This window comes from Alexandromys fortis, unplaced genomic scaffold (assembly GCF_014885135.2).
Source record: "Alexandromys fortis isolate MF-2015 unplaced genomic scaffold, M_Fortis_MF-2015_v1.1 scaffold_85, whole genome shotgun sequence".
Lineage (NCBI taxonomy): Eukaryota > Metazoa > Chordata > Mammalia > Rodentia > Cricetidae > Alexandromys > Alexandromys fortis.
In genome coordinates, this window is record NW_026067975.1 from 2,878,666 (window position 1) to 2,892,692 (window position 14,027).

Consider the following 14,027-nt stretch of genomic DNA (forward strand, 5'->3'; position numbering starts at 1 on the left):
ATAATGCACTTAACACTTTCTTCTGCGCATTTGTGGACGATTCATGCAGCACGGAGAATGTAATCCGCACCAACATGCCCACTAATTTCCATGCGTTTCCATTGTGTTCTGCTGTTGCATGCAAGCTGGTATAAGCTACAAATAAGCATGTTTGCTTGAGCATATTCATTCAGTGACCCTTATGTTTGTGACTTTCATTATATGTTTAGAAAAAGCCCAGCAATTTCTGTTTTTGAAAACAAAGTGCCAATAAATGAAACCCTAAGCTATTTTAAAAGACACCTACCCATCTTTATTCCTTTCTTTGCCTTTGCTCTGTGTGTTTAACAGTATTTGAGAGAAATATCATACATTGGTAAATTAAGTCACTTTATAAAGACCAATGCTTCCAATGGTTTTAACAGAATAGATCTTGGGAAATATGTTCCCTGGGTCCTAATTCAAGTACACATTTTTCTCTTCTTTTGTATCTTGGAGCCGATAGCACTATTGTTTATAACTTTTAGTCTGATTTGTCTCCCTGTTTTAGATACAAAATACAATTTTAAAATATAAATAGGAATGTGGTATATTATAAAATTCTGTAATTGGTCATCATTGAAATTATAATGCTAAAGTTACGCTTACTTGCATATTTATTAAAAATAAGAATGGTAGATTGCATAAGGTTCTAGGTTCGACCCTGGTAGCAAGCAAATGTGTGTATGTGTGTAAATAAATTTTCAAATACAAAGAAGAAACGTTTAGAGACAGGAATATTTATTGATATAAAGTATATAGCTTTTCTAGCTAAGAAAACTCCAGAAAGTGTAAGAAGTTTATTTACCCCCTCAGTGTCCATCACTTCTATTAAAGACAAAGCTGTACAATGGATGTAATTCTACTATGGAGCAGATCATAAAATTCAAGCCATAGAACTGATTTTCTCAAGTGTACAGTCTGGTTGATCTTTCTAACTCCATAGTCAGTGAAGAGCGGACAGAGAAAACAGATTTGATGGTGGTATATAGGCTCAAAGTGCATACACCTCATGAAAATGGCCTTAAGTAACTCAGCATAATAAACATTTAAAAACTAAAAACAAAACAAAACCCCGCAAGTCGATTTGAACATCAGCTGGACGACAGGTTGAACTGGTGGACAACACAGGGAGCTAACAAGCTAGGAGCAGCCATCTTGATTAGAGGCAACATTGAGAGGATGGTTTCTAAAGCACATTGTCCAGAGCAGATTAATTCAAGATCAGCGAGAACGTGGTTCTAAATCGGGAACACTGAGTAAAAGGCATAATGTGAAAAAGGTGATTGTTTCAGAAAGAAAAGCCTGAATTCACCACATTCAAGACATGCCATAATTAGGCATGTTAGAAAAGATATATTTAACCCTTTTATTTGTAAAGAATTGTCCCTCTCTAAGAAGACGGAGAAGTAGCATATCAGCAAGTAATAATTGTAATTGCCGTTTTTAGAGACTGGTAGTCGTTATGCTAAGCAGACTTCACATTTACCAACTCTAGGAGCAAAACTGGGACATTCGGGAAGTTAAATAACTTGTCCGCGCCGTACACCTTTAAAGAGAACCGGCTTTCCTATCAAGATCTGTCTAACTGCAGATTCAAAACCAAACTTTGTAGTTGGATGGCCCTGGGTTGAACTCTTGCCTCAGACTTGTAACCTGTGTGACTGACATATTACTTATTCATTCTGTAATATCAAAGCTCACTGTGTCAGGTGCCTTGTTACCATGGCTACCTCAAAGAAACTCACTGTTCAGGAAAGGACATAAATAAGAAAAGGAAGGAGCATTGCAGTATGAGGTGTCGGCAGTACTGTGCAGATCAGCTAAAGAGATGGCAGTGCACAAAGACACCTACTTCTCGGAAACCTTGGCAGCTTGCACTAGTAGCCGGGTTACGTCTATGGGTAAACGAAACCGACCTAATATGTGATTCTTCATTTAGTACCCGAGTACCCAATTGTTCTTGGACAAGTTATAATATTAATTTCTCTGTGTTTTGGTTTCCCCCAAGTCTAAGATGGAGATAATATCTGTCTTCTAAGATTATCGTAAAACTAAATAAGTTAACAAACAGAAAAAGACTTAAGCATGTCTGACATGCAGGGAGGGCTCAGGAAATGGGGCTGGCTGCGTTAATGGCACTGCCTGTCTATAAAGGGCATCAGATGTGCCATTAACATTCCTGTTGAATCTTTTAGAAGACTCTCTTGGTTACATCACTGTTGTTGCCACTTTTATTCTTAAAAACAACGAGAAGAATAATAAAATAGAGTAACAAATCAAAGGAAAGAGATGCTATCTTGGAAATCAGGCTAACCTCTAGGTTTCATTCTCTTTTAAGATTCTAGAGACTTTCTCCTTATTTAATTTCTTTATGTTTAACTTAAAGGAAAAGTGCTGTAATGTATATGGAACTAGGGATTTTCACAATATCCTCTATCCCTTTGCAATAATAAAACGTCTTTCGATGATAATGTACAAGTCAGGGGAGTTAGAAGATAGGTCTGTTTTCTTGGAAATATTATTTAAGGATCTGATAAAATCTTTAGAAACTTAAACTTTTTATTGAATTCGGTAAAAACTCCCCCCACGGTAAAACACAAAAAATAGGAGGGGGAAAAATCATTGTTCCTTACAATAATGGCCAAGAATTCTGTGGCATTCCCGTCCCAGAGCTCAGGTAGAGGTGTTTCTGTCTTCAAGAGTCGGATGCAAACCGGTTTAAAGAGAAAGGTGCTGAGGACAATAGCAGACAGGCAAAGAAAGGTTGGTCAGTCTTCAGGAGTATTTGAGCCTGTAGTTCACTGCACCACCCATGACTGCTTTGCCATCAACCTGCCAACTCTACCCCTAAGCTGATTCTCCTCTTAGTTCTAGTGCTGTTAGGACAGAGCTTCATTCACATTCACATTCAGGAAAGGTTGTTGGTTTCTGAAAGCCCAATTAACTGAGGCTCAAGTAAAATCACTGTGGCGCTAGAACTGCTCTGTTCGTCTTAGACTGGGGCTTTCCACTTTGTTACTGCCCCTCCACAAGGGCTTTTTTAGATACTTTTTTTTCCTTAATTATCCCTTCCCTGTCAATTATTTATATTGTGGGTGTTTTGCGTATGCGTAAGTCTGTGCACCATGTGCATGCCTAGTGTCTGTGCAGGTCAGCAGAGGGCTTAGATCCCTCGGCACTGGAGTTAAAGATAGTTGTGAGCCACCACATGGGTGCTGGGAACTGAATCCAGGTCCCTTGGAAGCGCAGCTCTTTAACTGCTCAGCCATCTCTCCAGCCCTTCTCTATGAATTTTTAATACACAGATACATTGTATATCTGGTTTTGTATTCTTTACACATAAAGTTTGTTTCAAATGCATGACCTACATGCAATTCAGGTTCATTCCTAGAGCACTGGATGGCCAGAGCTTTCCTTGAAGCTCATGTCCACATTAAGGTAGGGACACAGCAAAAATATGGGTTCTGTTAGAACAGAGAGAGGTAAGGTGTGAGCCAGTGTTGGGTAGGCAAGCAATTGAGGTCATTATTCAAGCTTAGAACAACAGATCATTTTCCCATCAGCAGGCAAGTTACAGAATCAGTTCAGATTTTATATTTTAACTACAATACTCTATCCCCTAGAGTGGCTGTCCATTTTTAATTCATTCTGGAAGTAACTAGAAAATGAAACATCCTGGGTAATAATATTCTACTGTCATAGTCAAATACTTCATGTTTATTGGCTGTGTTAGCATTTGATCTTTTGGACTTAAGTACTTCATAGTTAAAAGAGGGTATAGTTCATTTGTTTCTGTCATGTAGATTACAATATAACGACAAAACACTTAAATCACCAAGAACGCCATCTTTGTAAATGTGAGGTTCCTGTCACTATTTGATTCTCTTTCTGAAAATACTGACCCAAGTCTTAGGAATTCATGGTCCACAAAATATAAAATTATTAATTTAAAACACATCGACTCTGTTTCAAAATTATTTTTCACAGAATAGATGCTTCAGTTGGCAAAAGTAGGAACTATAATTCAGGTATGAGGCAACTCTATATGCTATAATTTACATTAAGACTAAAGGAAAATCTTAATTTAAATAATCTGCTATATGTGTTGTTTGCAGAAAAGTTTAATATTAAGTACAAAGAAAATTTATAGGTTGGTTCCAGTTATATGACTGTGACCAGAAGCTGGCATTTGTGAAAATTAAAGGTAAGATGTTCATGTATGTTTTCTTTATTTCCTAGGATAAATCCATTAGTACAAGTTTGCCTGTCTTAGATTTAATAGACGCCATTGCACCAAATGCAGTTCGTCCAGAAATGATCAAGAGAGAAAACCTTACTGATGAGGACAAACTGAACAACGCTAAGTAAGTTTATATCAGACCACGTTGATCTTCTCACAGTCATGACCTAAAATACTTACAGGGACGTTTTTATCTTTTAAAGTACAATTCGTATGCGGAATATGATTTTTAAAAAATCACATCCTTAATCTTTTTGTAAAAGTTAATCTCGTAAAAAAAAAGAATTCTTCTGTTTAAAATGTATGAAGTTAAAACATGGTGGACAACAAATGCCAAGGTGTCTTTCTTCTCTTTTCAAGATATGCCATTTCAGTTGCTCGGAAGATTGGTGCCCGGATATATGCATTACCTGATGACCTCGTAGAAGTAAAACCAAAGATGGTCATGACAGTGTTTGCCTGCCTCATGGGAAAAGGACTGAACAGAATAAAATAATGAAGCATTTACTATCATCTGCCACATTAAACACACCGAATGTCTCCGTTTACAGAATTTTGAATTGTAGTGGCTATAAAATCAGAGTGTCTGTATGCTCAAAATAGTTCTGTATTCAGTAATGAATAACATTTTGTCCATACTAGTTAGAATTTCTCAATCTTTTTGATTACTTTAACAATCAATACCAAGACAGGAACATCTTATCAAGCTGCTATTTCAAAATTAAATTATTTTATTTCCTAAAGGTCTTACAAAATAAGACTAATCATTCTTTTTCATAGCTCCAAAAAAGATCTGTATAAAGTTTTGTCAGGTCCTGCTATTAAATGTGTTTGGATTTTTTGAAGTGTTATTTAATTTTGATCACAAATGTACCTAAAGTCATAGTCCAACTCAATCCTTTTTTACCTCTGTAAAGGGATCTACAACTGTAACCTTGCTGTAAATTTCTATCTCACATATAAATTTAAAGGGGTAAATATGGCTCACCAACATAAAACTTTTTGAATATGAAAACTAATTCTTGAATAGACCTCAAGGTTCACTCTCTTGCATAAGTTGTAGGAACTTTTTACTTAAAGTTTGATTGTAATTGCATTGCTATTTTACATGTCCTAGTTTGATAATATAGCCTTATTTCTGACATGTAGCACAATACTATATGTTGGTAAGATGCTACATATATGTTTTTCCCTATACCATCTGAATTGCCCATATTTTCTCAAATGGTATGTATTAAGTGGTCAGCTAGCCATTAAGTATTTATTTTGCCCCTAGAAGATGTGTGAGATCTGATATGTGAAGATATCTTTTACAAATATTAATTATGAATGTGTGTATAGTTATTTTTTCACCTAATTCCTTTCAAATACTTGCAGCCAAACACTGGATAGACCATCCCAACTGACATCGATACTATCCTGTTAGCATCGCATTACACTTGCTAGTTTCATTACTAGTTGTAATGAAGCCGACATAATTAGAATATGTCCACCAAATAACCTCAGTAGAAAGCACATAACAGCTAATGTCCATCATAGTTTTGTGTTTCTCACAGCCGTGTGTAACCTGGAAATGTTTAAGGTTTGTGTTCCTTAGGAAGAGTTAAAACTTGAAACCTCTTTCCCCCAGAATTTTTAGCAGTAGAGAAATTCTGTGGCTCATAGTGGAAGCCAGAAATACGCTCCCACCTTCCACTTTAGTGCCAGTGAGCTCTCCTACTGTGTGGCGGAAGTGCTTCGCTTTTCTCTGTGCGAATGAGTTGTCTACATCCTCCCCCTCCCCTGGTCAAAGCATTTATGTTAAGGGTGAGAGTGTCTGTGTCTTTAGGGTAGACTTTTTTAAATGAAATACTAACAGGTGGAGTTCTTAAATATATTCTTCTACAAGAGATTTCTTTGCCTTTTATATTTTGATGATTGTTTTCTTATATGAAGATGTAAGTAGGCTTTTGCTCTTCTGAGAATATTTAAATCATGCTTCTCTGATTTTTTTCACCGTCATATTTACTAAGATAATCTGATTGACATGGAATTTAGTACTTTAAGGCATTCTTTTTCTCACAAAGTATACTTAATAAAATGCTGTGTATGTAGAATGCGTATTTGTGTATTCATTTCATTTAAAGAAATCTATAGAGCCTTCAATATTGGTCTGTTATAAACTTATTTACCACAAAAGAATACAACACCTAAATGAAGAAATGCAAAAACTTACTTCTTTGGAGGTCAGGTTTCTTTTTCTTTCATATAAGAAAAAAATTAAGAGGCTGGAAAGATGCCTCAATAGTTAAGAGCACCCACTGCTCTCCCAGAGGGCTCTGGTTCAATTCCCAGCACCTACATGGCAGTTCACAACTGTCTGTAACTCCAGTTCCAGAGGATCCGGCATCTTTACACAGACAGATATGCAGGCAAAACACCAATGTACATAAAACAAAAAATAAAATTTTTAAGAAAGAAAAATTAAAATTCAAAATTGTACTGTTTTTTATCATTGTGTGTGTAGATGATGTGTGTTGATGGACATGCATGCATTATACATGTGGGGGCCAGAAGACAGATTTGTGGAGTCTGTTTTCCCTAACACCTTTCTGGGAATAAACTCAGGTTTTCACCAGGAGGTGGTAGTGCACACCTTTAATCCCACCCAGCACTTGAGAGGCAGAGGCGGGCAAATCCATAGGCCAACCTGGTCTAAGGAGCAAGTTCCAGGACAACCAGGGCAACACTGAGAAACCCGGTCTTGAAAAATCATCAAAAACAAAAACTAAGGTCTTCAAGTTTTCACAAACAGCACTTTTATTCGCTGAGCCATCTCACCAGCCCTCATATGAAGAATTTTGTTAGCGACTACCTACATGACTATTACACATTTAGTTTGTGATGAAATCATTTGAACAAGTAAAATTCACTAGCACAAATTTATTGTCTCCAGTGTTCAAATACTACATGAGATTCTTGGGATTCAGCTAAGAAAAAAAAATAGACAGTCTTTTGACCTAAATTCTAGTGGTGACAGTCAGCCAACAAAGAAATAGCAGTAAATAAAGCAAGAAAGGAGTAATGATTATGGATGGAAGAAGCAGGAGGATGTGCTACAGTGGGACTTGGGAGCTGAGGGGAGATTATTTGGGTAGTTAGGCAAGGGGTTTTGTTTTGGGCTGTGCTCAGCAGGGAAACAAATGCAAATAGAGCCTAGCAGGCCCTGTGAGAAAGAAACAGACAGAGGTGGCCCTAGATCAGTATGGGGAGGACGACGTTGAAAAATATGTGTAGGATCTACCTTACTTGTAGGGCTAGATCTAATTTCCCTTCTCTTGAGTTGGGATTTTTTTTTTATACCTGTGACTTGAGGGAGTGGCTTGAAGTAATATTACTTCTGAGTTTTGCATTCAGTTGTTCATCATAACTCCATTCCTGGTCTGTAGCACGAATTCTAATCGGACTTAATAAATAAAACCTGAGTCAGATATTAGGGGGTGAAAGCTAAGAGATCACAGAAGCAGTGCAGCCAGCCACTAGAGAGACCTTTTACAAAAACTACCAATACTCAGATGGAGGGATGATCGTGTCCTCAGACTGCATTGAGCTCCTGTCTCCTCCGCCTTATATTCCTCTCTCTGACTAGCCAGATCACTCTTGTCTCCACTACCCAAGTGCCGGGATCACCTTTGTGGGAACAGTTTCTCTTCTAGACAGATTCAATCTCCTGTAGCCCAGGGTGGCCTTGAACTAACAGAGATCCCAGTGTCTGTCTCCCTAGTTCTGGGATTAAAGGCACGCACCATCACTCCCTGGCCTCTAGTGGTTTAGCTCTGCACTCTGATCTTGAGGCAAGCTTTATTTGTTAAAACACAAACAAAATATCACTACACTGGTCTTCATATTTTACATGCAAAATGTGTAAGTGACTTTGAATGATCCAGTTTGTGCTGGTCAAGCAGTTTACTAGAGAAGAAGAAAAAAGAAGATAGTCTATAACTGAGACCATCCAAAAACCTGAAGTGTAACACCAGGTTGCCCGAGGTAGACTCTCATGCTTTAGAAGCTCTCCTAAGATTTCTACCACAGTGGGATGGAATTCCTCCAAATCTTAGAAGTTAATCCAGGCCCCATGGCAATTCTTTGGCTAAAGAACCTGTGTATAGGGCTGTGAACCATTTGAATTCTTTAACTTCAAACAGTGAAATTTTGGATAGGCCAGGGTTAGAGTTCTGCTACTGACTGAACATTTGTGGATCAATAAAATGTATGCATTTTTGTGTTTCCACTGGACTCACCATGAGTCACTTGGAAATGTCACAAAATACATAAACTTGGAACTGTATTACAGAATAATAGGGAGATTGTCTAGAAACCAAAAACAGAATGACTCTAGAGGCTATTTTAAAGTAAACATAGAGAAAAATGCTTGAGAAGGTGTCTTTGGAATCTCCTACGGCCTTTTAGAGAACATCTAAAGAGAATGTTGATTTTAAAAATTAGGAAATTAAAATATTGGTTGAGAAAGTAATGGGACAAAGCAACCTGAATGGGAGAGGAAGTATTCCCCTCAAATTTAAGATATTCCTAAGTAAATTTATTCCATGTCTTAAAAATCTAAACCCTAAACACAGAATTCAGATTTTCCCCCAGCATTGACTGTAGGAAGCAATAGGAATTATTGAAAAGATGTAATTTCAAATCACACTTGCTGTGTGTCAATCAGCCTATGCCTAAATAACAAACCTCTTAACATTAGATGTGATAAATGTAACTAATTCACTGACAGGACTGTGTGGAGAGTTAAGTCCTAAACTGTGCATACGCAATGCTTATAGGTCACCTTTGAATTACATGTGAATGCATATATATAATGACTTTAGACATATCAGGAATGTTAGACCATATTATAATCACAAGAGAAATTATAAACGGCCTTTAGGAACAAGGGTAACGTAAACACAAACACAAACTCCAAAATCGGGTTGCTTGGCCAGGCTCTAGGACAATTCCTCAAAAGCTCAATGGCACACTGCGGTGCATTTACTTTCTGTGCCGCAGCAGCGACAGCAGCAGCAGCTACCGCTAATCTGCAACCTAAGAACTGCGACCAGGTGGTTCCCAGGCCCCTCCTCGGGTTCCTATAGGTGCTGCAGGGGCGCTAGGCGACTGACGAGGGCGGGGCGTCAGGCCTGGAGCCCCGCCCACCGGTCCCGCCCCGGCAGACCCCGCCCCCTCGAGGCGGGCTTCGCCGCCAGCCCCGCCCCGGTGTCGTCGCCTCCGCGGGGCTGAGGGTGACGTGAGGAGGAGAGAGCGGCGAGCCTCTGCCTCCCGCGGGTGCAGCCGGGCCAACGGTCCCCACAGCCCCGGAGCCTGACGTGCGGCGAAGCGCAGCGCCGAGCTCCTCGGCCGGCGGCCCCCTCACTCCCTCCCAGGCCGGGCCGCCCCCTGCGCGGCCCCCGCGGCTCCTGGCACGGCCCCGCGCACCGCTGCCGCCCTGGCGCGCTCCACTCTGTCGTCCCCGGACGGGCGCGGACCAGCTCGACCGGGGCGTCGGCGGCTGGGCAGAGGGCGCTGGCCCCGGGGTCGCGCCGGTGCGGCCACCAACCTGGGGCTGTCCGTGGAGGGCGAGTGCTGGTTCCGGGGCGAGGCGACGCCCTACGGGGCCAACGGGCCGCAGGCAGATGTGGCCCTGGGAACGACTCACCCGTTTTCCAGCTCTGGGGCGGGGCTGGGGTCGGGGTCGGCGCCCATGGGGGCCCAACCTCCGTCTCCTGGCCTACCCCCGTCGTGGGCCGCGATGATGGCGGCCCTGTACCCGAGCACGGACCTCTCGGGAGTCTCCTCCTCCTCCCTGCCTTCCTCCCCATCCTCCTCGTCGCCCAACGAAGTGATGGCGCTGAAGGATGTGCGGGAGGTGAAGGAGGAGAACACCTTGAATGAGAAGCTTTTCTTGCTGGCGTGCGACAAGGGTGAGAGCTAGGCCCCTTTCTCCGCCTCTGGACACCCTAAGACTCACTCCCTGGGTCCTGCCCGTGCCGCCTCAACTTACTCCCGAACTCCCGCTTTTTCTTGCGCCCAGCGGCTAGTCCCTACCTGCGAGACCCGCAGGACTTCTGCCCGGTTGAGCAGGAGCCTGCAGGCAGGAAGGGCGGGGGCGGTGGACTCCTGCAGGTGGGATGTTTGGTGGCTAGTTGGGTGCCCTGATCCCAAAGTTGCCCCACTGCTGCCACTGACAAACTCCAGGTTGGAGTCCTATCTTTGGGAGCCAGAGGCTAGTTTTGGACCTTCTAAGTCGAAAATTCTGTTTATTTCCCTTACGATTTCTCCAATTCATGGGCTGTCACCTTGCAATTTTTTTTTTTTTTAATCTAAAGACTTCTGTTTAGCATCAGCTGCCAGTGCCTGCTGCAGTTGAGTGGAATTAGGTATTCCATTATCCTAAGCAGAAATAATATGAAATCAGGACGAGACAGGAAAAATCCTGCCCTACTTTCCAAAACTTTCCCTAAACTTATGGAACCCCCTTTGAGTTTTGGTATTTTAAAAAAAAAATAGGGAGAAAGGTTTATTGCTTCAGAGAGTTGGTGGAAGGCAAAGGAAATGAAAAATAAGTACAGGCAAAATATGTGCAGTATACTGTTTTTGAATCTAGAAACTGATCACTTTATGAGCACATGAAGAGATAGGCATGCTTTCGAGTGATGCGTTGTAATGCAGGAGTGGGAACTTGATTGCTCTCAGACTACAGTTGGCTGCTAACTGGAAAAAAAAAGTTCTAGAACATTGTCATGCCTCAGTTCAGCAGTGTGTTGTGCAAAGGCTGTGTTCGTTTAGGAAAACCTTGTTAGAACTATGCAGACTTCCAAAACCTAATTTTAGAGGCCACCTTACACTGTGGGAAAGTTAGTTACAGAAGTTTTTGGTTTTGTTTACATATGTTTGCTCAAGTCAACAACAGTCTCCCTAGCCTTTTAAAGCTTTTGAAATAGCTTTTCATTCTTTACACAATTACACTTGATCTTAGCAAGGCAAAAAGCAATTATTTATGCTTTTTTGAAAGCACATTGACATGTAAACAAAGTCTCCTTATATCTGTTGCCAACTCACTTTTATGTTTTACGGGTAATATTAAATAAATAAGCATTTTCTTAAAGTCTACCATAGGCATCTTTGACTACTCTTAGAAATATAAAGAAATACAAAATGTATGTCTGTAATGTCCCAAAATTATGATCTGTAGATTATATAAATTACTTAATTTTTCCCCAAGTGCTTTGCCTGAGTTGTTTCCCTCAAAAATTATCTAAACGGAGAAAGGAAATGATGGTGTTGTACTACAGCAGTCAAGAACCACTGCTTTTATTCTAGTGAACTGTGTGATTATTTAACGTATGTTAGGAAAGGAAATTTGATATTCTTGTCAAACTGAGAACAGAAAAGTGTTGTAATGGAATATGACTGGAGCAGGTACTTTTGTGATAAATATATTTAGAATGGTTGCGTGAGAGTTCTCAAAAGGAGTTTTAATTATAAAAGTTTTATAAACTGCCCATAGTCCTAGTTGAAACAATTTGAGATATCTATATCTGTCTATCTACCTATGGAAACTGGCATCTGATACATACATATATATTTATAACATCATTAAAAGCCTTGGAGAGATGAAGAAGTAGAACAGGGGTTAATGTGCTATGATGAAGAAGCTGCATATTTCTTGCATAAAGTTTTAATTTGCATTTATTTTAAAAATGAGTTGAAGTTAGAGGAACACGTATTTTTGTTTATGTTCATAATCACTAATATTGTTAAAACATTTTAACGTCCAAATCAAATATAAAAAAAGTGGAAAAATTCTTGAAATAGCTCTAACTCCCACTTTTACAGTGAAATCTTCATTAGCCCAAATGGCAAATGTTTACTAAAGTAGCTTTGGAGTGGAGTGCTCATGCGTTTTGTAGACCCTTTCATCTAATGCTCAGAGGGACCGGGGATATAGCTCAGCGGTAAAGCACTTGCCTAACATAAACAAGGCCCTAGGTTCAATCACCAATACTGCTACTTTAAAATATATATATTACATATATATAATATATATGCATGTTCCATGTAATTTAATCCTCACAACTTCATGTATCAGATCTGTTGTTTGTATATGTATATATACATATATGTATGTATATATATGTCAAGCCACTAGTATTGATCTGATTATAGTTGAAGGTTTAAAAATAATTTATGTTAGAAAAGACATCCATATGTGGATGTACTAGTTGGAAATTAACTCTTATCTGTATGGATAGTTTATAAACTTTGTTTTTTGTGTAAATGTAAAAAACAAGCATGAGATCCTTAATAGGGCCAGAAAAATCAACTAGTTACATTTAACAATCCTTTCTACATGAATGAACTGTTTGTAGTATAGTCTTCTAGAACTAGCTCTTGTAGACCAGACTGGCCTCGAACTCCCAGAGATCCGCCTGCCTCTGCCTCCCGAGTGCTGGGATTAAAGGTGTGCGCCACCACCACCTGGCAAGGCTAGAGATTCTTAAAAGAAAATTTACAACAGTGTGGTGGTTGTGTGTATTTTCGTGGATGAATGGCAGTTTAAAATAAACAGTGTACAGAGTAAGGAGTAAACAAAAATAGGGAAGAGAGAGATTTTATGGTTTGGAATAACCAGCTTTTATGTAAATTAGTTCAGTCAATCTATGCAATTGCGTATCTTAGTATTAATCAATTAGTAATGGTTCTTGTGGATCATCAAAATAGATCAGAATCACCTCAAAGTTAACTCTTGGTCCTTTTTTGTATTAAAAATAATAAGGAAAATTGGATTGAAATTTTCTGTACTATTGATGTACAGCAGAGTTTTATATAAACCTATCAAATTTATGTAAACGTACCAAGTTCTTTTTTTAGCACCATTTACATCTTCACCTGTGTTCTATGAGATGTATTCTTGCCAGTATTCAATATGAGAGTGCGTCGAAGCTACACCAATATTTATATTGAAGAAGGCTATTTTTATTGTTTTTATTGAACTACACATTTTTCTCTGCTTCCCTCCCTTCCTCCCCCTCTCCACCTACCCTCTTCTGTGACCCCCAAACTCCCAATTTACTCAAAAGATCTTTTCTTTTTCTCCTTCCTATGTAGATCCATGTTGTCTCTCTTAGGGTCCTCTTTGTTGTCTAGATTGTCTGGGGTTGTGGACTGTAGGTTGTGTTTTTTTTATGTCTAGAAGTCACTTATGAGTGAGTACATATTATATTTGTTTTTCTGGGTCTGGGTTTCCTCACTCAATATGTTTTTTTCTAGATCCGTCCATTTGCATACAAATTTCAAGATGTCATTTTTTACCACTGAGTAGTAGTACTCCATTGTGTAAATCTACCACATTTTCTTTATCTATTCTTTGGTTGAGGGGCATCTAGATTGTTTCCAGGTTCTGGCTATTACAAATAATGCTGTTATGAACATAGTTGAGCACATGTCCTTGTGGTATGACTGGGCATCCTTTGGGTATGTACCCAACAGTGGTATTGCTGGATCTTGAGGTATATGGTACAGCTACTTTGGAAATCAGTATGGCGTTTTCTTAGAAAATTAGGAAATAATCTACCTCAAGACCCAAATAAAATTCTTACAAAGTATATATGTGAATTTTTTGTAGACAGAGAGGCTTTAATTTAAGCTAACTGAACAAGAGCTGCCAATAAATGTTTTGTATCATTGATGTTAAGTAGACCACCATGTTTTTCTTATTGAGAGTTAGTGTGGT

At 39.5% G+C, this 14,027-nt stretch overlaps 2 protein-coding genes across 6 annotated transcripts in view; both read left to right on the forward strand.

The window, feature by feature from the left end:
* Pls1 (plastin 1) overlaps positions 1–6,362 on the forward strand; it is an 85,264-nt gene extending 78,902 nt beyond the window's left edge. For both annotated transcript variants that reach the window (XM_050157345.1, XM_050157346.1), the window contains exons 15-16: positions 4,261–4,385; positions 4,622–6,362. In XM_050157345.1, coding sequence (XP_050013302.1) covers positions 4,261–4,385; positions 4,622–4,757 — 261 coding nt within the window. In that variant the 3' untranslated portion in view covers positions 4,758–6,362. The remainder of the gene's footprint in view (positions 1–4,260; positions 4,386–4,621) is intronic.
* A 3,170-nt stretch (positions 6,363–9,532) lies between these two features.
* Trpc1 (transient receptor potential cation channel subfamily C member 1) overlaps positions 9,533–14,027 on the forward strand; it is a 52,768-nt gene continuing 48,273 nt past the window's right edge. For 2 of the 4 annotated variants that reach the window (XM_050157308.1, XM_050157309.1), the window contains exon 1: positions 10,040–10,215. In XM_050157308.1, the coding sequence (XP_050013265.1) occupies positions 10,183–10,215 (33 nt within the window). In that variant the 5' untranslated portion in view covers positions 10,040–10,182. Of the gene's footprint in view, positions 10,216–14,027 lie in introns of all 4 variants that reach the window. The other 2 variants (XM_050157306.1, XM_050157307.1) reach the window with 2 other exon arrangements.